The following is a 27,188-nucleotide window of genomic DNA, read 5'->3' as shown; positions in this document are numbered from 1 at the left end:
GGGGGTGGGGTGCAGCTGAGAGAGAGAGAGAGAGAGAGAGAGGGAGAAAAAAGCATCATGTAGATAAAGGACGGGGAAATAATGGTTTAATGGTGAATGAGGGCGGGCAGGATAATCACTGCAGTCCTCTGACTAGACTGAATATTGGTTTGATGTTAAATTAAACTGTGTTCATATCTGAAACACTGATAAGTATGTTTTATGTTTTTCTTTTCTATAAATCAATACTTGTCTTTGTCCATTTGAATTTGTTAGAGCTGGAAAAGAATTTAGAGAAGTATAAATGGCTCGGACAAATAATTGAATAGAATTCATAATCGTAATTCAATTTTACCAGCACAATAGAGGCTCTTTGAATGCCCTTGTGTTGTTTGCTTTCAATCCGGCATCAAAAGAGAAATGCCACTGCCAATACTCACAAACCACGATAAGGAAAGGAGAATGGCAGAGATGTAAACACTGTCCCAGTTCCCATAAGCAGAGGGCACGAGCAGGTGGAGAAATAAGGTGAGGAGCAATTCTTACTCGACTGGTTCAGATGATTACAAATCACTCCGTAATTCTGCTTTGAAGTATCATCCACCTCTCCTCATAAACATACACGGATACTCCTCCTCCTGTGCCATTACATCCTACAGTGCAGCTGGATTTCCTCTTTGAGATGTAAAGAGCGATAATTGGAGACTGATTGCAGCCTTCAATGACTATCACAAGATGCTTAAACACATAAGAGCCCTATTTACAATAAGAAAAAAAAATCCTGTCTGATGAGAGCTTTCATCTAAACCCGTCTTGTAAGATCATCTGCAGGATAGATATTTTCTACTTGATCTTTGTTGCTACCTTTGAATGTACATTCATGCTGCCAAGAGCCAACATTATTTATATCTAGTTGCTCTTTTATCATAAAGTCCTTGTTAATAACTGTATTAGCTTAGCAGTCACTTTCCTTTTTGACATAAGCGTACTGAAAATGTCAGGAGGCAACGCTGTTTTTCAGGACTGAATGACATGATGTCCTTCTTGCTGTAATTGTAACTGGAGAGCAGTTTAATGATACAACAGATGAATTCATGTAACAAGCTCATGGGTCACACTGACTTATAACTATAAATGGACACAGTATTTTGTCCGGTATGAATGGCCGATTAAAGGACAAGGTTGGTGTTATTTTATATTTTTCTTTTTGTCAATGAAACCCATGCGAAGGCCAAAACCAACCGTGTTAGGCTGTGTCTTCAACACTTTCAATGGACCCATTGTAATTTGTTCCTACTGAAGATCTTTGTAAATGGGTCACCATTAAAATAAAATAAAATAAAATTGAATAAAATAAAATAAATGGACAAATAAATAATTAAAAAAAAAATACAAATAATTTCCTAATGTAGCTGATCTTTGTATTTCTTAGCAAACATTACTCAAACATGTAAATAGTATATTTTTAAGGGGGATTATTTTTAGCAGCAGATTAATACACTTTATAGTGTGTACAGTATTTATGACTGTAGGATTGACTTACAGTAAAATAAATCAATAAATCAATAAATCAGTAAATAAATAAATCAATAAATCCACTCCATTTGATCAGAGGACTAGGTAAATGTCACAAAGTATTGTTGCAGTTTAGCTGGTCCTGTTCTGCTGTAGCTGGCTGACAGAGGCTGCACAGGTCAAAATGTAGACAAAATACATGAAGACTATAAAATAGATTAAGTGATTAAAATGTATGTGATGATAGATTTACAGTTGTGCATTTATAGCATGAAAAACAGCAAGTCAAAGAAACAAGTCAAATGGAATCACTGGAGAAGTGACTCCAATTGCTAATATTGCTAAACTGAAATAACAGCATTTTTTGCATGCAATAGTTTGCTCTCCAGCTTATATACTGACAGCTGGAAATATATAAATAAGATAAGGTTTAAGTTAGTAGGATGTCCCACTAGCAACAAAGGATATTAACAAAGGAGATGATCACCACCAAAACAAGACATTTGCATCGCATTGTGCATGTCTGGCTGGAAGAACTACAGACATTTAAATGAGGAAAAAGATATACGTGTATATTTTTCTTCAATGTACGTTAACATACATTTCAGCTTTTGGATAGAGAAAATGTTTGTTTAGTAGCACTGGAAAATGCTTGGGAGGTAAGGTGGCTACAGAATAAATGAGGCATTGAGTTGTTGTTTTTTTGGTCTGACGAGAATCTCTGAGTAACTGTCAGTGCTGTGGTGGGTGATTATTAGCAGCAATGCTTAAAAACAAACTTATCTGGCCCAGTGGGCTTCTTCTCAGCTCAAGGCTCTCAGAGCCCCACAGCACACATCCACTTTACTCACAGTTCAGTAGTGAGAACACTTTCGAAACCCTTCACCCTCCATCGTGACTCTGCCTCAGCTGCCAGATAAACACCCAGAGGAGACTGTCTGATACCATAAACAGCACCAAAGAGTTTAACCATGATGGATGCAGTTGGAGAGTGCCTCCACTTTGCTCAGGAGCTCTGTCCCACAATCCCCCAACTATAATTTCGAGGCATTTTCAAATTGGCAACTCATGTTCCTGACTCTGTGTAAATATTGTGCTGAATATACCTCTTGAGTTATTTAGTACAAACTGCCTGCGCCCCCCAAAAGAATCAAGTCTGTCAAAAAAAAGATAGTTTAGGGGATTAGATGTTCTTTGTAAAAAGGAAAATACAGCAACTAATGGGTGTGTGTATATGTGTGTGTGTGTCTCCGTACTACTTAATGTGCGTGTTTAGAGACAGCCTTGGGCCTTTGGATGGCACTGTTCTGCTGCTCCCACTTTAATTGGCTGCTGGCCCCCTCAGCCTCGCCTGAATGGAGAGTCATTTAGGGACCTTTCACTCTCATAGAGGATTGTCGGTTGCCGCTGCAGGAGAAATTGCATTCCTGTTTCCATACAATGGCTGGTCTGAGTTGGACGGGGCAAGAGTATCACTGTCATTATCATGACAATGGAAGCTAATTCCACTGCCACTAGTGCCATTCTGAAACCCTCTGCAGCACCAGCTTATCAGGGGGCACCATGAGAACAGCAGGAAGATACGTGAGCACCACGTCTGTGGTGAAGATTCACACATACAGTACACACTCTCTGACAGACATACACAAACACATTCAGGGCTGATACTCTGCTTAGGGATGCTGTCATAGGCATGAACCAACACATAAGCAAACTAAAATGGCACTCAGTAGACCGCATAACTCTGCTAAGGCCAAACAATCTTACACATCTGTCTAGCTCTTATAAAAGAAAAATAAAAGGAAAAAGGAATTAGTCTGATAATCCGCACCAAATTGTAAAAATTCATAGATCTCAAAACAAATGAAAAATAAATGTTTTGCATCGATATCCAAACATTACGTCCTGAGAAATGGACATTGAAAATGTTGTAAAATGATTCGCAATGTTAAGGAAAGTATTAAAAAACAAAATCCTGGATCTGCACCTTTAGCTGGATCTACAGCAGAACTGAATGGGTTCCTCTCTAGCCCACGCCCATCCCACTACCAAGTTAGGTGAAAATCAATTCAGTACTGTTTGTGTATTCCTGACGTAAAAGCACATCTCACTTAGTGGCCGGTGGCCCCATGAATGTATTTTACTATTCCAGCAGAGCAGATTAACAATCATCATTCATAAACAAAATAAAATAAATTTAAACTCTTCAACCTCATTAAGCTACCAGAGTTCAGTCTTAACAAACTCATGTTGTTTGATGGGTTTTTGGGGAAATGTGTCTAAAATGATGCATAAAACATCAAGGATCTTTACTTTTGTTGGAATAGTAAAGCCATAGAAAACATGGACTCATGTCAGAGTAGTAAGAGTATAGAAACATTTGCTTACTTCCAGAGTTAGAGAATAAGATTGATACCACTGTCATGTGCAGCTTGACCCAATAAGAAACGTAGCTTAGTTTAGCATAGAGACTGGACACAAGATGAAACAGGAAACCTGGCTCTGAAGTTACAGATTAAACAAACACGACATAACATGTTAATCAGTGAGCGTTAGAAGTGCCCGCAGCTGGATTTTGTTACTCTGGACTGAGTGAGGCTACCTATTTCCCCAATCTACCAACAAGATAGTTTTTTTTCCCAAAATGTTGAACTATTCCTTGAAAACTAACAGTCGTGCCCACGAGAGTCTGTTAACAAGAGAACAAACCTGATCAGCATTTGTCTTGTCCACTCACAGTCCCCGGTGAAAATCAGCCTGTGACTGCAGCATGAGCGAGGTCCGACAGAGGTTTTTTTCTCGAAGAGATGCTTGAGGAAGGTTTCACTTTTTGCACTATATAGACGTACTGTATGCTGAGGTTGCAGAGGGAAAATATAAAATGTGTTGAGTAAAGTGGAAACTCAGTAAAGCAGAAAGACAATTAGGATGTTGGTTTGCTCCTCTTACTCCCAGTTGTTTAACCCAATGTCCTCATCCCTGTTTCGTTCATTTGTACCATTTCACTGCAGCTCTGCATGTTGGTCTGACCCCATTATCTGCAGCCTTTATCCCTCTCTTTCCTCTCAGTGCCTCATCATCTACCACCCAGCAGGACCTTTCTCTGTTCACTGAGAGGGCAGCATGATGTTGGACCTTGGAGCCACTATTAAAGACTGGCTGACCTGATCCGCAGTTAAGAAACACACACAGATGCACATACATACACACTCACAACTACACTAACTCCTCTGGTGTTTAAGGGTAACACATCTCTGTTAGGGGGATGCATCAGGTTTGAATCCTGTCAAGAGATTCCTCCAGATTTACAACTCTGTTGAACAAGTAGAGACAACAGATTTTTTTAGACTGTCATCTCATTAGACAAAACAATAGGAAAGGCAAACAAAACACAATGTAACCAATTTGTAATTATTCTCTAGGAGTCATTTTCCTTTTTTTATTTTTATGAATTTACATTCCTCTAACCTCCTCCTCTGTGCTCTAAGGTCAGTGACTTGTGGCATCCACATGCAGACAGATGCAGCTGCTGAGTCATTGTGTTATGAGCACTGTGGGCAAATCAGCAACAGAAATACATTAGGCACCTTAAGAAATCTGTTTGTTGATTTGATTTGTATTATTCTGGCAAAGGTCAGGTGAATCTGCTGCCTCCCTTCAGGTTCAGATTTACACTTAGACTGTAGGCATCCTGATACATCCCAGTAATGTAATTGATAAGGGTGTGTTTGTGAAAAACTAACTGGCATGAGCGATTTCCTCTGCAGTTCTTTCATGATATATTGTAATCTTGATAGAGGCATTACTGCAACAGAAACATTCACTGTCCAAGGTGCTGAATCAATCTTTCAGCAGAATTTTCCTCCTAAAGTGTAATTATCTGGTCAAGGATTTTAATCCCAGTAGGCCAAAGATAGACATATTTAAAAGAACCTACAATTCTATCTATTTTTGTAAACTCAGTCACAGTTTGCTTTTCCTTTCTATGATCATTTTGCTGGTGAATACAAGATTCACTGCCTCACATGATCTGTAATTATTTTCAGGGCTACAGTCAGGAAATGATCCTAAATGGCTTATGTGCTGTTTTTGTGGGGGATCAGAGAGAGAATCAGGCCACATTAAAAATAAAGAACTGTATACTGTATATTGGCATTTTCTTGAATGTTTTATGCCATCCATACAAGTATGACAGGTGGCACAGGTGATATAACAATTCCTTTCTTCAAGAAATAATTCACATGCTCTCCCAGATAAATCTCACCTCCTGTGATAACTGTCCTTATCAATTATTTAGTCTTTAAAAATATATTCCCTTCCTTCTTTTTTTTCTTTCACAGGATTAATTCAGGGTCAAAGGAATATTATCAGTGGGTCTGACCATTATTAAAAGGATCGAAACTCATTCTACTTTTGTAGTTTCTGAAAGTTACTCAGGTTAAATGTGTCAAATAATGAGACTAAGAGACTATACAGCAGTGATAACGGCTCTGTGAGGCTGTATTGTGAGGCAGTGCTTTGAACTACACGCCAACATCAGCATGTAAACACAGTAACATACTGATGTGAAGCAAGTAGCCTAATATTTGCATTGTGAGACTGTGCCTCTCCTATTCCATCCATTCATAATAAACCAGCTTTTGAGCTTTAAAACCACATCTGTTTTTGAGTCTAGATTCTAAAGGTTTTGCCATCATAGTTAAGTCTGTTAGCATGCTAACATTTACTAATTATTGCTAAACACGATGTACAGCTGCGGCTGATTGGAACGTCATTAGTTTTGCGGGTATTTGGTTAATAAACCAAAGTATTAGACAAATTTAAATTATAACTCGATCATGGTAATGGTAATGATGGCAATCCATCTAATAGAAGATATTTTACTCTGGACCAAAGTGGTCGCCTCACCAACAGACCTAGAATTACCAGCTTTGCAAGTGTTTTTGCAGAACACTATGCTGTCACAGCGAAGTTGACCTTTGACCACCAAAATATTTTCGGTTCATCCTTAAATCCAAGTGAATGTTTGTGCCAAATCTGAAGAAATTCCCTCAAGGTGGTCTTACGATATCACATACAAGAGGCCAAAAAGCAAAATGATACATATTGCTTTCATGATGCATCCTTTGTGTGAATTTATCTGTGCATCAGATCTGGATCTGCCTGCACTGTGTGACAGAGTACTAATAATAATAATGCATACATGTTTGCACATTTGTGTGCATCATGGGGCACTGCTGCTTTTACTGATCCTTAATGATAATGAGATCTGAGCATTAATTATTAAGTTCTTTGCTTTCATGTTGTTTTAGTGCTGCCATCTGTCCTGTCCCCACTGTTCAGTGATAAATGATGTGCTTTCACCATCATAACTGTATGACGCCTCTTCCTCCACATTCCTCGAAGCGGCATTACAGTAAGAGAACTGAAACATCATTTAATGACGGCAGACCAAATCAATTTCTAGGCCAAATGAAGGTGGAGGTTGGAAGAGACAAGGAGAGAAGAGCATGGATGTATGCCAGTGAATGGCAGCCTTTTCATTTGAACTGAAGCTGCTCACTCAGAAGATATACAGTAGGCAAAGAATAAACAACAAACAAATTTTCCAAGTAACATACACAAATTTAATGATAAATGATTTGAATTAAAACATTCAAACAGGTACAGTATATACAGTACATTTAAACTACACCATGTACAATGATTGACTAAAGACACCAACAACGGAGAGGTCCATCCCCCTCCATCCTACCACCGGGCAATGTGCTCTGCAGCTGTGAAACACACACACACACACACACACACACACACACACACACACACACACACACACACACACACACACACACTCTCTCTCTCTCTCAGACAGTACTCTGGAGCATAGTAAACATAGTGTAGTGTCTCCCTCGGGCTGTGTCACATCCACTTATCATTTTATTACTAATTAACACAACACAGTAATGAAGGTTGGAAATTACTCTGATGGGTAGAGGGCTCTGTGTGCTTATAATCAGCTGAATTTATGCATTTCAGTCTTTGTAGCTTCAGTGAAATGTAGCTTTTGTTTTGAGAAGAAGGGCGAGCTGATGATTAATTGAAGAATATTTTCATAAGATGAGCTTTATTTAATGACCTCTATATCAATGTGGCTAAACTACCACTGATATCATCTGACCCTCAAGCCCTCTCTTGTTTTACACAAACACAAACTACAAGGAGGGGGACATCAAGAGGTCTTCAAAAAGCAGGTTGTAAAAATGTTGTCTTAGCAACACTGACCACATTCAGAGCAGATCGCTCCTTCACCGATGATCAATACCAGATTACACACCAACCACTTGCAAAGACACACTCAAGTGGGCAAAACTAAACATCTGCCACCATCTCATTCCTCACGATCAATATAAGTGGTATGTGCTTCTAAACACTGTGGGTCTTTGTGGAGCTGACGTATATTGATTGCTCAAAGGCCCTTGATGGCGGGCACTGAGTGCCATTGATTTAGACTGAGTGCCATGTTTAAATGTGTGGGCAGGATCACACAGAGATTTCAGTGTTGTGTTCAAATCATTAATGAACACACTGGATTAAGATTTTACACTTCACCCTGCAGTGAAATAGATAATACTATTTGTCAGGACACAGTAGAGCACAGCAGGTGTGGATTTGAATACAAGAACAAACAGTCATTCAACTACCCAAACAAAAACAAACTGTTGTAGATCTCCATTAAGTGATTTTTTTTTATATTAAATGCTGAATCAAATCTCTCAGTATAATGTGAAGGGATCGCTTGTAGTGCTGAACTGACCGGCCAAGTCTCACAGACTTTAGCCACTTTTAGTTCAGTTTTAGTTTTCTGACCTTCACATGTACTTTATGGCTGACACCCATTGCTCTAAATGGATAAATAAATAAAAGAGTTGGTAGACGAGGCTGCCCCCCATGGCTTGGGGATAAGACACTGACAGTGAACCGCAAAAACACACAATGGTATAAAAATGTCCAAAAAAAAATTACTTAGAAAAAAGAGAAAAGAAAAAGAAGATTCTGAGACCGACACTCTATCAGAATAAGTCTCATCACAAATCTATGATAAGAAAATGGAAGTCAGCTTTTTTGTCCAAAGACAGGGTACCCATATTCCCTGCATTGGATTCTGTTTTAACGGATGGGTGGAGGGCCATGGGTCTTTGAGAGGGACAGATCTGTTTCACCATGAAGCCCAGAGCGTGGTGGCTTTCTGCATGAAAGCAGTTGGTGCTGGACAGATGGTAGGATGCCAGCTTCTGGGGGGAAATACAAGGGGACAAACCAGTCTCCCTTGCAATTCGACTGTGGAACAGCAACTCAGTGGTTAGCATTACCAACTCTTAGCAGGATTGCACCCGGATCACACTTGGTGGTAAAGTTGTACAAAAAGAGAAATCTCCTTTTCGTCTTACCCACATTTTCATCCACCCTCTCCCAGAAGGAGCCTTACCATGCTGGCAAACATATCTGTTCCGTGTCTTACAGCGCTGGTCGTTCCAGTTGAAAGCACTTGATGCCTGCAGCTCTACACAGTTTCCAAAACTGGACAGAGAGAGAGATGGAATAAATAACTGTGCATGGATAGATAGATAGATAGATAGATAGATAGATAGATAGATAGATAGATAGATAGATAGATAGATAGATAGATAGATAGATAGATAGATAGATAGATAGATAGATAGATAGATAGAGAGACATCTAGTGGTTAGGGTTAAGGTTGCAGGTCAGCCAACATTTCTTTGAAACAACTTTAGTGGATAATCTCAGCTATACTATTTAAGAACTGGATTTTAGGGATGGAAACAAATAAAAGTCTCACACATATTGCAGATATAAAACCATTTAAAAATAAAAACCCTTGATGTTCCCACAGAGAACACATGTGTTAGTAAATGTGTCACCTACCCTTGGTTGTCTGGTTGCCCAAAGGCAAAGCTGCTGAATGTAGGGATCTCTCCGGTGTCCCAGCGAAATGAGTCTTTCAGAGGCTTGTATGTCAGACCTGTGGAGCAAAAACATTGCTGTTGTATCCGTGCAGCATCGGCCATCTGGTAGTACATCTGGCTAAAATGACAGCAGAGTCCGCAAACTAGTTTGGTAGTGCTGTCTAATGTTCGAGAGCATTATGTTATTAAATTTCAGTAAGCTGAAAGATTGTACCAATCCAGAAGTTTCTTGTTTCAAAGTCAACGCTGGTGACCTCGTTGCTTGTCTCTAGCTGACCGAGATAAAACGCCAGGATGTCCTGAACCTTCTGATTGTGGATCTGAGCCAGAATACCTCCTCGTTCCTGACGGTTTAAACAAAGAAAAGGCCACACTGAGAGCACAAAAGAAAGCTTTGATACAATGATTTACATTATGCACTTGTCTCACTCTCTCAGTGGGTAACACACACCTGTCTCTCACCTGACAGTGACTTTTGGCTCCATAGTAGGTGTCAGCTTCTGAAGACACCATGAAACAATCTCCATCTATCATCACATCACAGCTGTGGAAGGGAAACGCTACTTTCTCTGTAGGGACACAAACAGCGCAAAATATCCATTATGGAAATGGTGTTATTACATTCACATATTCAGAGGCTGAAGATATGTATGTAACTGCGCTGCTTGAGATATACCGTAAATGTCATAACCCACTGATGATAAAATGTCTTTTGTGCAACCTTCAACCAGTCAGTACACTGCGTCGCTTTCATCATGTTCTCAACATGTTCTCAACATGTTTTCAACACGTCACTGGATCCATTAAGATAAACAGAGAATGTAGCAGCAACCAGATTCATGTCCTCAGTATGCGTGTCTGTGCACACTTTTGAATTTTGAAGCTACTCTGTTTCTCAGAGGACAAACTGCTGAGCTATATGAAGCACGTACTGTACTAAAGCACACTGCACTTACCTGCACACTCAGCACCGCCATAGCCGACATCACACAGGCAGGAACATTCTTCTTCTTTGAAACGACTGTGTACACACTGAATACTGCACCGTACTGAAAAACAGACAGTGGTACTGCAAATTCTGTCTTTCTACTTTGAATATTAAAATACTTAAATATAGAAAAAAAATCCATTTAACTAAGTTTGATACCAATATGTCTACTATCTTGTTACAACTACTCATGATGTTGATGTCTGGTACCCTGGCAGAAGCGTCCGGTGAAGCCCGTGTCACACATGCACTTGCAGGATGAGATGTTAAGACGGCCGTGCTGACCACAGGTCATACGGCATGGATTCCTTGGAATCTCTGATTTAAAAAAATGTGCATGCACAACCAGCAAACACACACACACACACACACACACACACACACACACACACACACACACACACACACACACACACAAACATGTATGTTTCAAAATGAACATCTGGAATCACAAATGTCTGATAATTTTACCCAAATCAGCTGTCAACGTAACTGCAGTAACAACTGTTACTCAAGACATGTTACTCAATGACATATGCAGGAAACTGTCGAACACTCAAAATACTTTATTGCAACTGACTGGAAAAACCGGCATAGAAAATAATGTGTGGGAACAATGAAAAATAGTTCACAACCAGAAATGTTTCATGTGCATATCTGCAATCTTTGTGAAAGTGGACTTAATTTGCATTGCTGACAATAATGTCAATGACATTGAGGGCAGATAGACAAAAATGACCTTGAAGAACACATTGGACAGCTCTACAGTAGTGGTCATAGCAGCAGAAAGTTGAAATTTCCAATTATGTCCTTCAAAAACAGCATGGCAATGACCTGCATTTATGTTTTAAGGTTTTATGTTTAATCCTTGTGGAATTCATTTGGTATCAAAAACCTCACTGCGGTAGTCATTGGATATTGTGAATGTCCAATGACAGCAAAATTAGCTTCTGCAGCAACCTACACACACATATATATATATATATATATATATATATATATATATATATTTATAAAAATACATACATATATGTTGTCTTACCACACAATCCACCTACATGATCCCACAGTCTAAAGCAGCCAGACATGGAAGAGGTGCAGAGAGAGCAGCACAGCCCCGACTTGTAGGGAATCACCAGTCGACCATTCACCTCCCAGTTACCTCTGCAGCGACACAAATGTATACTGCAAATGCTACATACTACACACATACTAAGAGACACACAATCTGCTCTGGAGTACATCCAATCTTAATGTTGAAAGTAACGAATAAAATCTCCATACAGGACAGGACATAATAATTGTGAGCTCTTTGTATTTTGTTTAAAACTGAGATTTGCTCAAACTATGCTGTTCTCAGATGGATTTAATGTTTTCATTTTTATGGAAAAGGTGTGTAATTGTTACCCTGGGTAATATGCACAGACAAAAATCTCCCGGAGGTCTCCTTCTCTCAGACACAGCTGGCTGGCACAGCCCACATGACTCGAAGTGGCCCACACAAGCTACACAACAACAGAGGGATTAGACACACTACATCAGCACTTTTAAAGGAAAAAAACATGCATCTGAATGTCTGTGAAGTGAGGTGTGTGGTAAATGCAAGACTCCGCATAAACATGCTGTACGTACAGTTGGTATCTGCTTGTGAATACCTGTGTGTAGTGTTGGCAGCTGGCGTTCTCTCTACATTGCCCACTTAAGTAGAGAAAATCCTTTCCCTCCTCAAACCAGGAGTCGATGATGTCAGAAAATGAAGCGACACCATGAACAGAAAGATGTGTGTTCCAGCCAATGTGACTGGAGGTTGAGGAGTGCTGAGGGGAGGGGTCTGTGTGACAGGATTCTGCCCTCTCCTTTGCAAGTAAGGCCAACTTCTCATCCCACTCCTAGGGATAAAGACAAAAGTAGGATTTAGTAGTATTGCTACATATCTTTCCATTTTGTTCTGCATAGTTAAGCCTTTTTTTTAGCAGTATCTTACATGCACACAGGAGAAGACTATCCCTAACCAGCGCACCTATCAGCAGAAGCTAATACAAGAATTATTGCATTGTATTTGTGTTTTTCAGCAGATGTTTAAGGTTTTTCTTCTTATCTGTGTTTTGGGTAAACCGTGTAACAGCAGATCTGTTCGAGGAAATCAATGGATTTTAGCTCTTCTCCTGTAGTTTCCAATGTGCAGGTCCAACAAACCCCCATCTGTTTATCTCAGATTATCTAACATGCAGTTTTCTTTATTTTGCAAACTGATAAATATGAAGGAAGTAATTATATCAATAATTAGCAACGGGAAATTTTCATCCTTTGTAATATCTCTAAGAAAGGTCATATTGTAGTTTGAAGAATGTGATTAAGGCTGGATGAAAGACACTCTTTAGCTTGAAGGTCATTCCTAATAGTGCATGAGTGATTTTCTTTACCCCTTTAATCTTTTTCAGGGGTTGGAGCCAGCCGTAGCCTACAGTGGGCAACAGGCAGAGAGACATCTTGGGCAAGCTGCCAGTCTGCGACAGTGCCAACAAACACAGACTGACACTCATTGCATGCTGCACTGGTATAAACACTTTACTAAGTGACACTTTTTCCAACAGCCAACTGGTTTCCACACAAACTTTCCACTACCACTCTGCCATATTTGCTGTCGTACGGACATCATCGCAGTTACTTCTTTTACTATTAAGAAGGACAGCAACACAACGTGCACAAAGTTAAGCTTTAAATCATTAAAATTTAATGAATGACTGTTGGAGGAATGATGGATTATTGTCTTTGCATTTGTATTAGTATTAGTATTAGTGAAAGGACAGTCCACCAATCTGACACCTGAAGGTCAGTTTACCTGTCATCAGAGTGGTAATGCTGTCTGTAGCTGTGGAGGGGCGTTTGCAAAGTTTGAGAAAATAACCCCGGTGATGTCATCAGGGTTATCTGTCTGGTTTAGACACCAACAAGTTATAACAGAAAGCCTGTGTTACAAATGTGTTTAAAAAAAAAAAGTGGACATTTACCAGTCAGGGAGGAGCAAATGAAATGTTATTTCCCATAATACTATTTTACCTTCATTCATGGCTTCATCCATAACTGCTATATTGTTGTACTGTTTATTAGTTAATAATTAATGAAGCTCCATATTTTGCTGTGAAACTGCAGATCTACTTTTTTCTCAGTGCTGGGAGCTTGGGGAAATTCTGAGAGAGATTAATAATACGATAAAATCTCCCAATCAGAGGTCGTGATTTACATATCAAAGTAAACACTCTTTTAATTTCTGCCTGTGAGAGTGATGGTGTGACCTCATAATACTTCTTAGCCTCAAGAGCTCAACGATAACCTGCAGACAGGGCATTTGGGTGAGAAAAGGAGGAGCATCATTTATTCCTAAAATATTACTATCTTATCTCACCCTTAAAGCAAAGCCTAAAGCACTATATTATAATCACTTCAACACAATATCACCACAATGCTTACTGGTTCGTTTCTGCGTGAAGAAAAAAAAATAAAAACCTTATTCTGATACACACAAACACAGCCGAAGCCTTGAGCCATTTAACTTTTATCAGCAAAGCTCTTTAATATGCCTCTTCAGCTTGGCAAAGCCTTCTCTGAGGGTTTTCACAGGGAAATTACCTGTAATACCACAGCTGTGAATGCAGAATGATTATCCACATCCCCTTTTTCTCATTACTGCCTTATCAGTTGAGAACAGTTCTCCGAGGCTGAAGAGCAGTCGAAGAAAGGGGCTCGGTCTGTGCAGGTGGCTTTGAGGATGTAATCTATGACAAAGTGACAGTTTTCCCTGGTAAAAATCTCATATTAGGCCCTGAGGATATCTAGTGCATTGTGAGTTTCATAATCCATCATTACGTCTTGGTCATAATCACACGGAGACAGGACAGTTGTGCAGATAAGTAGTACTGTACGGAGAAGCAATAGATGGAATAAGATACTGAGAGGATTTAGCTGGGCTGTTTTGCAGAAAATGGGATTAGAAAAACCTGAGACACAAATTAATATTGAGAATTTCTGCACATTCAGCAACACCTCACCATGACCCTCCGACCAGTTACATCACACTGTCAAATTGTATGACTGGTATTTTTTATGTACAGTATTTTAACTATGTATGTTGATCGTCAGTATTAACAGACTAACAAGGGAAAAATGCTGCTTATTTTTATCCTTATTCAACCCTCACAAGACTCTATGCACGGCTAATTGATTTTGGCTCAATTCTATCTGTCCACACTATCACTCTGCCTGCAGCAGAGCAGAACAAATGGTGCACTAACACTACTATCAGGCTGTTGAGACAATCAGCACCACTGAGAAGACAGCTCGGCTAAAGGCTTTTGTTGTCCATGCCTTTCTTTAGTGATTTCACTTTTGAAAAAGAAATAATTTTTGGTTAAATAACTATGGCTGCATCACAGCTGCATTTGCCTGTGACTGAGCTGCTGTAGTAGCTACCTGTTGTTAGTTAGTTTGAGAGAAAGTAAAAATAGAGCTCTGAACCAACTGTTGTTCTCTAAGAACTGTTGACGGCTTCAACAGGGTTTTACATCTGTACACAACACACCTCTGAGCGTTACTGACAGCATCATTTTCATTACTGTTTTTCTCTGGGTTTCTGTACAGGCAAGGCTTGCAACTTCAAGCTTGTTTAAATTCACGGGCATATTTTTTAAGTTTGCAACATGTGGATGAATATCTTCCTCTACTGGAGGGAGAGAACGTCTGTAGTAGAGAGCCAGTAATTCTTACAAAGAGGCAAATGTGAGCTGCATTGTGAGTATCAGCTGTGTGGACAGTGCACCACCTCCAGTTTTTAACAAGAGCGCCGACTACTGTCAACAAATGGACCATGTTAAACTTAAACTCACATTTAGGTGACAGCATTCACACCATTCAAACACACACACACAGAAGAAAAAGACAATGGGTGCCACAAACCATTTTTTGCATGTTAGCTGCCATGGGTTTGACCCGGCTGCGCAGTCTATTGTGCTGGGCAACAATCTGCGAGTGCTCCTTCACCCTGAGCCCTAGAAGAAAACAGAGACACTCATTTACTATACCTCTGCTGCCGTCGCCATGGCAACTGAATGCAAATGTGTTGGCGGGATGTTTGAGTATATGTCACAGAATGTGTGTGTGTGTGTGTGAGACTGAAGCACCAGCTGATTCAGTCTGTCACAGTTTCCCTCACATTTCAACTCCAAGGTCATTGAAGTTAAACACAGAATTCAGAATAAAAGTAAAAATGATATTTTTACCAAGATGGCATGTAGCCTACCGAGTGAAAAAGCATCCCCTACAAACAGATTTAAAATCTGCACACCATTATAAAAACTCAGGATACTTTAGGCCTGTATGACAACCTTTCCTTTTCAATCTTGAAAGCAACCGCAAATAAATTCCACATTACATTAATATGTAAGCCACAATTATATTGGGCCTGAAATCCATATTGTGGATAAATAACACAATAGACTTGGTCTGTTTGGAATCACGTTAAATTATTCTACCCCTCACAGTTACTCATTACATCTGAACACATTTCAGGAAAAAGTTTAAAAAAATTCAGCTCCCCTAGTGATGAGTTAATAATTTTGCCATGTGTTTTGCAAAAATACCATCAAAATGGTAATTTGTTAAGCTCATGCCACACTTCTGTAGTACAGCAGGCAGTGACAGGAATTCTGGGCTGGTGGTGCTTTGCCACATGGATTTGGACGGCTAAGAAAGCCCACTTGAGGCTGCAGCTTAAAGGATTGCCACCTGATTGCCAAAATAAAGATAAAATACTCCAATATATATATATATATATATATATATATAAAAAAAAAAACATTCCTTTATGTTTCCCAGTCCACTCAGAGCATTGTGTTCTGTCAGGCTATAGGCTACAAACTGAATTTACGGAAATCTCTAACAACTTTAAACTGTGTGTGAATTGATGAAGTTCATCCTGCACCACAAGTTTTAGTATTGACCCTCGTGGCCACCTGTCTCGTGCACAGGTTGAGATGTGTTTACCGGTGGTGGAGGGGGACTTCTGGAGGTCCGGTGTGTCTGCGATCATCCGGTTCGCGTTGATAGACGGGGACAGCAGAAACAAAACGACCAACAGATCCAAACTCCGGAGAGCTGTTACAGACCCCATGGTGAATTCCTGAAGTGTCTCAACCACAGCGACAGCGGCCACTTGCTCACTATGCTGCCTCCCTGCTCCCCGCCCCTCCCCTCCCTCTCTTCTCCTCAGCGGCTGAGCAGCAGCACGAGGCACATGTCTCTGTTTCACTGTACTTAAAAGGACTGTAGACTCAAAGTAATCTATACTAAAAAAAATAAAATAAATAAAAATTTAAAAATAAAACTAAAATAAGACAGCTAATTGCAGACGTGGGTGCAAACAGGTTGAACAGACGCTCATCATCCACAACCAAACAAAGCACATTATAAAAAGTTCAGATTTGTGCTCAACTACAAGAACAAAAACATCTTTGGAAACGTCACTGAATCAAAGAAACTTTCTCATAGCTCTTTATGCTTTTCTTAACTCACTTTCGTTTCTGAATACCAGAAGTAAAAATCTTCCAGGCCTATTCAAAATGTAGCTAAGCTATGTGTGTGTCAGTGTAGCTCCTATTCCAGTTTTACATCAATATAGGTATTATATCTTTTGGTTATTATTACTAATATAGTAATATCATTGTTGATGTTATACCTGGTCAAGGTGAGGCTAATCGTAACTCCTTTTTTCTTTCTTTCTTTTTTTTTTTAACTGTTGGGTAGTTTCATCCAACAAGTCATCATGGTTTATAAGACAAAGATGTAAAGTCTTTATATGCTTTATCTGCATCTGTTAAATACAAATAATGGAATAGCACAGAGCTGTACACATAAATACTCGCTGCTTACTTTCCACCTCTAACAGCAGGTGTTTTACTAGTGCCAGTCAGTCACTGGGAACAAAAGCATATACTAATCATCTCTATTATCTTAGAGACAAAAAGAGAGGTTTACTCTGATGCATGGTTGAGCATGAGCATTCATCATTGTTAAATGAGGGGAAGTTGTTTTGAGGGACTGATCATTCAGGTGACTCACCAGAGATAAAGCTTTATTACCGAGCCGAGGACAGACTGAGGTGTAGGTCCTTTTCATTTTAAGCTAAATGTGTTTGTGGTGTTTTTATCACATATTAAAGAGTAGCAGAACATGATGTGGCACAACTTAAAGTTGTGCTAAATGATCAGATAGGTCTGGAAAGGGACAGCATGGAGCTGTCTGGGTGTCTGTTTAGACTCGGTGTGGGAAGCATGAATCATGATCTGCACATTGTGGGATGATTCAGTGTCTGAAGATGACTGCTGTGCGACACAATAGACATGCACTCATTTCTCTCCCCTGTGGGCTGAATGTATTTTGCACCGAGGACTCAGTCCTCAGTCTGACCGGTTATTTCTTATCTCTTTGATTTTGCTGCATCAGTAAAGGACTGTGTGACCCTGCTGAGGCAAATGGCAGCTGTGCACACAGTCTGTTCTGGGTTCAGTCAGACAGGGCCACCCACTACCATGATTTCTCAGGTAAATCCAAATCCAGCTCTTTGCTGCTTGAGCTCAGAAGCAGCTTCGCCTGTCATGACTCTTTGAACAACAGGAGTGTTAGAAGATCACACCGAGGACAAAAGTCCATGTGCTCGATAGATATTTTTACAGCAGCATAGTTAAGTTTCAAACTCATACTTAGACACATTTTATCTAAATGATAATATTTTTATTATATTTCACTGCATAACTCAGCTATGATGTGTCAACTGTGAAAAGTGCTGAGTTCAAAAACAGCTATAGTTTCCTCTTTTGATTTGGTGGTGTTATAAGGTTGGGAAAAAAATCTGGGAATTAGTGTTTTTACAGCTGTTAATCCCCATTGTTGGTAATATGAAGGGAAAAAATGACCACTGTTATATAATAATTATGTCAGGTATGGCCCTTTGTGAGTGACCCAAGAGTAATTTGTGTTATTTTGTTCAGTCCAAGTAATGTACAGTGCAGGGATGCATGTATGCATATATTCCTGTAGAGGGCACAGCTTCTCTGCAGATTCTGTCCATCACTGGCAATGAACTGTCTGTCCATCACTGGTGCAAATGCAGCACTCTGATTTCAAGTTGAGTTGACAAATCAGTCATTTAAATGGCTTTGTAATGTTTAAAAAAAGTTGTGTGTGAATATATCAGTAACTTTTCCAGCATATACTGTAAATTAGAAGATTTATGTGTCGCTCATCTATATATATTTCATTATATTGTCTGGTGATCGTTATTACTCCCTTAAACAAGCAGCATCAGAAAATAACAAAACAAATAACAAAACAAACAACAAATGAAAACATAACAATTCTTTTGTCTTAAAAGACCAACCTGTCAAACAGCCAGAGCAGATTCAAATCCTAAGTTTTGAAGTTCTTTTTGATTTTTTTTGCATTTTGCAAGAAACACAAAGTGTCCAGAGTGCTATATGTGTGTGTGTCCTTCAGACAGACTATTATCTCATGCTGTTTTATGATATTGATCCAGAGAAATTCAGTTTTCTTCCACTTCTCAGTAAACAAGATATAAACTAAGCTGCTTTGACTTGAGAGGAAGTGTGCTCCAAATTAAGTAAAGCTATAATAATGTGGTCACAGTGTCCTTCCCTGATTGGCTCCTGAAGATTAAACCCAGAATTCCGCAGCAATTCGCTGCAGCAGCTTTTCCACAGCCAACTGTGGTTTTTTTCTCTCACCTGGAGTCCCTGCACTCACTGAGGGCTGCCCACTCAAAGTTCACACTGTCTGCAACTCTTAACACATTTGAGGACTGACCATCGACTGCGCAGTGGATCAGTATATAGCGGAAACATGTTTGTGTCGGCTGCAGTTGTCATCACCTTAATGTGTTCCTGTTCATTCCGTCCTATTTTTGGACAGGTAAGTGCAACACAATGTCCTTGGCTAATGAGCGGATGAATGAATGAGAGTCACAGTAGGATACCTTGACTTGACTGACATCATTTCAGAAAGCTAAGGCCTTGACACACTCATAAAGACAGCTCTATTTTATCTTTTGAATTGATTCATGGGTTACAGAACTGTGATGCATGGTTCAAAAAGTATTTGAAAATGTGAATAATCTCCCTCTCCTCTGAAGTACACAACAGGTTCTACTGTGAATGTCTTTGCTTAGCAACACAGTGAAAAAATTTTGATAGACAAAACCTTGAGTCACCCTCACATTGCGCACAAGCTTCAGGAACCAGATCCACTATATTAATACATTCAGCACATCTCTGCTGTGCTTTACTGCAAATCTTCTGAACAAAATCTTTGTTTGGTTTTTGTCATGCATCTCTGTGTCTGCGTCTGCGTCTGTGTCTGTGTCTGTGTCTGTGTCTGTGTCTGTGCATGTGTGTATTTGTTGATGCGTTACTCAGAGATGGGCAACATAAAAGTTAGTAAGAGTGACAGTGTGATGGTTTAGGCCTTTATATGTATGTTGATGTGTGAGAGTATAAGTGTATGATGTTCAAAGTTGCATGTAGTTGTTTCAGAATTGTTGAACATTAACAACAAGTCTTGGTTAGATTTAGTAGAACTGTACTGTAATCTTGAGCTCCCATGCTGCATGCCTCCTACACACTATGGTAACATCACCCAGTTAACATGAAGCCATGTAAAATGTCGCCGAGCACAGGTAGAAAGAGGTCTTTGACAACTACACTATAAACACCAGCTACCACCCCCACCCCACCCCACCCCACCCCCAGACTGACTGAAGTCTCTCCAAACCTGAGTTTGGTCCAAATCAGAAAGGTGTTTTCAACAAATATTGACTCTTGTTACATAACTCCTGCTGGAAGAAAACACTAATTGGTTGTCTGAAAACATGTATGAGAGGACAGGACAGAATGACGCTGTTGAATGAAAGAGAGTAATGAGGGAGAGGACGTGGGTAGAAAACAAGTCGCTGCCACTCCTCTCAGCCAATAGAAAGTGGGGGTTGTAACACAGGTGATGTTTATGCTGAGGGCGTTTCTACCCGACTGACTGACCCCGAAACACTAAATTTACCACATCATATAGAGCAAGTGATTACCTGTAATGCAAGCTAAATAACTTTTGCTGATATTGCCCTCTTTCCTAAAATGACACATGGCAGTTACATAACCTTATATATATATATTGCAAGAATAGTATACTGGTTACTTTCAGAGTCTGTTTTTGTGTTTATGACTGAGTTACAGTATCTAGTTTTGAGAGAAGGAGGTTCCTGCTTGCAAATGTACTTACAGTGGGAAAACATACTCAGATCCTACTGCATTTACTCCCTCATATAACAGCCCAGCCTCTGTGCTGCACGGGTCTCCAAGTGCACTTCCTCAGCACACTTTCATTCACTGACTCTGTTTTGGTTACAACTAAGATTTCATTTTGAAATGTGCTTCTTAATTAAAGCGTCTACTTGCTCTTGCTCTTACTCTTAATCGAGTAATGAGTATACAGTAGGTGTGGTAAACCAATAGGGAGATTAGCATTTGGTATCCATGCATTATGGGCACAGAAAGCACATGGACGTGTGATTTATGTGAAGTAATCTTGTGGCTGAGAACTGAAATTTCAGTCCCAGACAGAATCATAAAAGTGCAGCACAATGATTCAGTGATAAAAAGGCGAATGTGTGGTTAACATAAGAAACCTTTTTTGTGGTGCGAGTACATTTCTATACGTTGTAAAGATTCTTTGGTTGTAAAAAAAAAAAAATCTTTAGCATCACTTTGAGTCTCATGACTGAACAGAAAGTTAGTTTAGCCCCAGCTAATACATCAATGACATCTCTGACACTTGTGGTTTCTTTTTCATGTTGACAAATATCTATTTTTAACTTAGATGAGCCAGAGGAGAAGCTCTTCTATATTCATAAATTCAGCAAAAACAGCATTCCTTTTTAAAAAAAAAAAACTTATAACAACTTTTAAAGCAAAACAGTGCTCTGTAGCTTTCAACATCCACGTGGTAACACTATGCATAGGGCAGTACACGCTTAAACGCTCGTAAAGCTTTAGAAGGAAGTAGTGTTGACAGAGGTCACGCTCTTCTCATATCTACAATTTTGGATTTAAACAACTTATAATTACTTGGCTACACTTTTATTTGCACCATTGTAGCAAAGAATAAAAATTCTTTCTTTCATAATCTCTTGTCAGTGGATTCATGAAAAATGAGTCACCGTCTCTGTTTTGTTCCAGGACTGTCCTAGCAGGCAGGAAATACAGGGCTCTCTGAAGCAGGTCCAGAAGCTGCTCTCAGCCCATGAGGCCTCCTACATGCAGAGTCTACGCAACCTGAAGAAGAAAATAAACTTATTGCAGAGCAACGCAGGGAAGCAGCTGACGAAAGCCATCAACAGTGAGCAAAACATCCTGATATATTAAAATGTTAAAATGCCTGTTATTCTTCTTCTTCTTCTTCTTTAATTTTCTTTTTAAATCACTTTCTGCTTTTCCAACAGACACATGCACAAAACTGGACGCACCGATCAACGGAAGAAAACTTGGGAAGTCACACAGCGTGAGCCATGAGGTTCACTTTCTGTGTGACCCTGGCTATGAACTGGTTGGATCAGAGAGCAGGGTTTGTCAGGAAAGCCTGACCTGGAGCGGCCAGCAGCCCACCTGCCGAGGTGAGAGACCGGCACTGATCCTCTGCTACCTGTCCTTGCTGGGATCGTCACCTTCTCCGCTGTCTCCTCATCCTCTTCCCACCAATGTCTCTCTCCTCTTCTTCACCCTGACCGTCTCTTATCATGTTATCTAACCCACTGATCAATTTTACAACGCTGTCATCGTCCTCTTTGTAACCTCCCCCTCTACTGCTCTCTATTGCTGTTCCTCTTTTTGTGCATATGTTTCATATGTGAAGCATGATCACATTTCGCCTTTATGTACTTTGGTCATTGTCCAGAGAGCTTATTGAATGCTGAGACATGCGATATTCCAACCTCAGTGTCCTCTGACAGCTTGTGAACTTTGAGATATCGACTCAAAGGGCTGTTTTATCTAGCAAGGCTTCCCCTGTAGCTGCACCTGTTGTGAGCTCATCTGCTCCGCCTTTTTCTCATTCTCTCTCTCTACCACATACATATGCCATGATGTCAACCGATATTTGGTTGCATGTTCGAACATAGCGCTGGAGTTTCCTCGTTTAACCATTCCTGTCTGTCTTTTCCCTCAGACATCAATGAGTGTGCGTCCTCTCCGTGCCTGAATGGCGGGACGTGTGTGGATGAGGTGAACCAGTTCTCCTGTGTCTGTGCCAAAGGCTGGGCTGGAGCTACCTGTCAGAGCCCTCTGCCAACATGTAGGAATGACATACCCAGACCACACACTGCCTGATGGAGATATAGTTTTACTTAACCATCTTACTGTTGTTCACATTTAGATAACGACTAACACTTCATGCACCTTAGCCTGCTCAAAAAGTTACTGCATATTTGATATTATAGGACTATATTTAAGACAACACTTTTCGTCAGAGCATATTTTTTTAGGCTGGTATCCAAATCCTCCCAGCCTGTTAAAGGAGATTACATTGGCCAGTGTTTTGGTTAGCCAGTACAAGCCAGTGCTACATACCGCAGTGTGGGTTTTATTGAATTCCAGCCTGAAGTCTAAGACAGTCCTGGTTGAGTGGCAGCGGTCTGCTCCCTGATGTGGCTGGTGGAGTTAATGTACAAACAGTGACTGTGAATCTCTGGAGCCCACATAGTTTAGTTTTTCTCTATTTATTTAACATTTCCATGCAAATATGCAATTTGTTACTGTAGGTCTGGCTTTATTTACCTTTTTTTGGGCAACCAACCGTCCATCATGTCACATTCATGACTATAGACCCACTCTGTCTAATGATACCTAACGAATGGTAGTATCTGAGAAGTTTCAAAGCTCTGCAGTCATGGGTGCATGGTGACAAATCAGCAGAAAAAAGTTCTGATATTGCCAAATAATAATATGGCGAAGAGTCAGTTTTACATAAACATTTCTAATAAAATTTGGTTTGTAAAGAATTTTGACAAGTTGACAGTTCAGGACATTTTACAGTTGAAAAACTTTTCAGTGCTCACTCAATGTCCATTAATGAGCAGGGTAGATACAGACCTATCGCTCTAAAGATATTACAGGAGGGGATGAAAACAGCCTACACGACTGCTTACTTCTCCTCTTTCCTGTCTTTCCCTTTCAGTCTTTGTTACCATGACAAACACCTCCGCAGCCACCACCGCTGCTGCTGGTGCTGCTGCTGCTGCTGCTTCTACTTTGCCAGCTGCCACCACTGGGCCCTTTGTTCGTCCATCACGTTGCACTATAGTGCAGGGAACCACCCACTGCACCTGTGAGCCAGGGTACACCATCTCTGGCAGGGACACCAATACCTGCACTGGTGCGACTAATACTTGCCCTGTAACTAAAATATATACACATTTGTGTTTTCATATAGGATGCTAACTGTGTGTGTGTGTGTTGTGTTGTCCACTTCAGATATAGATGAATGCGAGCTGTTCCATAATGGCCAGGCTGGGAAACTGTGTTTACATACTTGTGTCAACACCCCTGGAGGTTACCGCTGCTCCTGTCCTGTTGGATACAATGTGACCCGCGATGGACGCAGCTGTAAAGGTGCACTCATGTTTTTACTTGTCTGCATTTTGTTTTGCAATCACTTTGAATTTACTCAATTTCAGAAATCTGCTATCAGCATTACATCAAGTATTCCCAAGAAAGCTTCTGCATAGTGAATGTTGCTGATAAAACATCAAAAACGACCCTTTCACAAAAAATTACTCACACAGTGTGAATGATATTCCAACTAATATTTCTGTTTAAATAAATGTCTCACTGTGTTGATGTTTTTTTTCACAGACATTGATGAGTGTGCAACCAGACAAAACAACTGCACAAAGGACCAGATGTGCATTAATACATATGGTGGTTTCCAGTGTGTCCGTGTGGACTGCCCCAAAATCCCTAGTGCAACATATGTCAAGACGTCACCTATGTGAGCATTATCCTCAGTCATGAATTTCTTATATCCAGTTCACTCCACATTGTACAATAAATGTGATTTCCATTTGAAATGCACAGTAACAAGTAGATATTGGGACCAAGTCTTAGACCAAATAAAAACTAATTTGATTCCAAAGTTTTAACACAACTACATCTTCCTCAGTTTTCATTTGTTCTTCTTTTTTCCAGGCGTTGTGAACGTAACCCCTGTCCTGTGGACAACAAGGCGTGTTCTCAGGCCCCAAATTCCTTTTCCTACCATTACTTGGCTGTTGTGTCCAACCTGTCAGCTCCCCGTGTCATGTTCAGGGTCTCAGCATTGCGTCCAATGGGTGACACGCTCCGCTTCTCCCTGCTGGGGGGAAGGCAAGCTCGGCGCCACTTCACAGTCCAGCGTTCAGACCGTCTGACAGGTCAGCTGATGCTGGTGAGCCCGGTGCAGGGCCCTGCCACTCTGGAGGCAGAAGTAGAGATGAGCGAGCTGGAGAAACGCGTCCAGCTGGGGAGGTACATCACCAAGATCACCATGTTTGTTTCCCAGTATGAGTTCTAGAGAGAGGATGAACACGTTCACGAAGGATGAACGTGGAAACTCTCTTAGAGCACAAAGGCCAAACAAAAGTCTGTTGTGCTTGGATTTAGCTATAAGGACAAAGTCACGGATATGTGATAATCTGATGTATTGTGGTGGCCATCTTTAAAGTCACCTGTACTGTTGCAAAAGGAGCTGCTGCCACCAGATCTCAACTGTAGTAAAGTAAGCATAACATCGTGGCAGAGCAACACATGTCGTGCACAGCTGCATGCAATAAAGGTTTTAGAATACAGGTTCTTCAGGGGCATTGGTAATAAGCTAAAGGAATGCATATTGAGTATGTTCAGGTGGCTTAAGTATAAGAACATGAGTTTTGTATGGATTACCTAAAACGTATTTATTGCAGAAAGATAGAAATGAGTGTAGGAGATATAAAAGGGGAATGGCACGATGCAGCAAACAATAAACCAGCATTCAGCTAAAGGACACTTGTAACAAGCTGAACCAGAACGTCCACCAAGAAAGTGCTATTTTTGTAAAATGATGGTCCGGCCATGTTGACATATATATATATTATGTATCGTGGACAGGTAATCATGATGTGTGAAGACTTTGTAATCCTTTCTACTATCATGTATTATTTATATTCTGTTTTCAGTAAATTTTCCAGTGCAATCATTAAAACACCCTGTAAACCATAAAAAAAAAAAAAACTTTGGTCTCCTTTTTTTCGCTAATGCAGAAATTTTTTTATTTTTTTTTAATTGGTTTGGTACAATTTGAATGTTTACATTTTATGCTCTTCCCACTGAAATATGCTGTAAGAGCAGTCAGATATATATAAGCAGTGATATATGTGATCTGTGCTTGTTTGAGAAACACTTCAGCTCTTGCAGTACAGAGCAGTGCTGTTCAGCAGACAGGCAGCCAAAGACATGGCTGCTGAAAAGAGCCACTGTGTTCCTACAGTGCATGAATAACTTTAACTTTGAAATTTGCAAGCAAGTGACGTATGTGTGATCATTTTCCTTTCACAGGGAAGGTGTGTATGTGGAAGAATTGTGAAGTTTCAGAGAAGTGTGATGAAATGTGTCACCTCTGTGCTGCACCAGCCGCCTATCTGCTCCTCGGTAAAGTGAAGGTTCACTGGAGACAAACAGGATGTCTCCAGTTGCAGAGGGGGCTCTGGCTGAGACTCGCCGACGACACCACCGAGGGGGCGGGGGAGATTTAGACACGGGGTCCTAAAACAAGACTGCACGCTGAGTGAAGAAAAAAAGATGCATAGAGATAGGGAGGCAGAGTGATGGCTGAATAGAGAAGGCTGAATAGAAGACGATTCAGGCGAGCCAGTCAGTCACTGGCGGAGGGGTGCAGCCTGCATTAAAAAAGAGACTTTGCTAGCACCACAGAATATGACCTCTGACTACTCATGACTCAGTCTCTCCCGCTTGTGTCTTAATGGAAAAAGTGGAGTTGAATTGGAGGCCATCCTCATGTCTGTCCCTGAGGGATCCAGAAGAGGTGATGAATAAGTATTAAAGGTTCATCCAGACTGCTCCTTTTCTACTCTTGTCCTCTCTACAACTCCCTTTCATCTGCAGCTTATCCCTTCTGTGTTGTACCTCTGAATAGCTTCTGCAAGGTTCAGCCTGGTGCCCACTTATATATACAAACTGGACTCTGAGAAAGTCGGCCTGTGAGAGCACCTGGGCTGGAGTCTGATGTTTTGTCTGTCCTGTTCACCTCACTGTCCTCTCTTTTCCTCCCCTCCTCTACGTTATCATATTACACCCACTTTCTCATCCTTCTGTCCCCACTCCTCCACCTCCACCGTCCTGTCTTTACAGCCCTCTCTCTCCAGTGTGGCTGATTCACACCGTGCAGATAAAAACCCCTCCTAATGAGTGCTGGCAGTGTGTAAGGGACTGAAATCAATATCCTAATCTCATCCTAAGAAACCACCACACTCTCTTTGACAGCAGCTTGGGTTATCATTGGTACTTCGTTTTGAAAGGAAATACCTTGGTCTCATCTGGAGTTTAATGGATCAAAAGAGAGTGTGACTGGGTCTGCAG

The 27,188-nt window shown here is 40.4% G+C and overlaps 2 protein-coding genes across 2 annotated transcripts; one reads left to right on the top strand and one right to left on the bottom strand.

The window, feature by feature from the left end:
• Positions 1-3,008: 3,008 nt before the first annotated feature.
• LOC111646296 (C-type lectin domain family 18 member A-like) lies at positions 3,009-16,639 on the bottom strand. Its single transcript, XM_023395758.2, is given in 13 exon segments — positions 3,009-3,091; positions 7,197-7,271; positions 8,981-9,072; positions 9,439-9,535; positions 9,694-9,823; positions 9,942-10,048; positions 10,436-10,528; positions 10,678-10,785; positions 11,510-11,631; positions 11,875-11,972; positions 12,123-12,356; positions 15,421-15,512; positions 16,507-16,639. Coding segments are annotated over 13 exon segments (1,458 nt in total). The 5' UTR covers positions 16,634-16,639.
• Positions 16,640-19,257: 2,618 nt separating this feature from the next.
• Positions 19,258-25,813, top strand: LOC111646247 (fibulin-7-like). Its single transcript, XM_023395695.2, has 8 exons — positions 19,258-19,446; positions 21,762-21,921; positions 22,025-22,195; positions 22,747-22,872; positions 23,755-23,952; positions 24,051-24,188; positions 24,432-24,567; positions 24,765-25,813. The coding sequence occupies exons 1-8, from the start codon at positions 19,378-19,380 to the stop codon at positions 25,126-25,128; spliced, it is 1,362 nt and encodes a 453-aa protein (XP_023251463.1). The 5' UTR covers positions 19,258-19,377; the 3' UTR covers positions 25,129-25,813.
• The last annotated feature ends 1,375 nt before the right edge of the window (positions 25,814-27,188 follow it).

This window comes from Seriola lalandi, unplaced genomic scaffold (genome assembly GCF_002814215.2).
Source record: "Seriola lalandi dorsalis isolate HSWRI2012SDOR001 ecotype SW California unplaced genomic scaffold, Sedor1 jcf7180002054968, whole genome shotgun sequence".
NCBI classification, from domain to species: Eukaryota; Metazoa; Chordata; class Actinopteri; order Carangiformes; family Carangidae; genus Seriola; species Seriola lalandi.
This window is presented reverse-complemented; position numbering and strand designations above follow the sequence as displayed.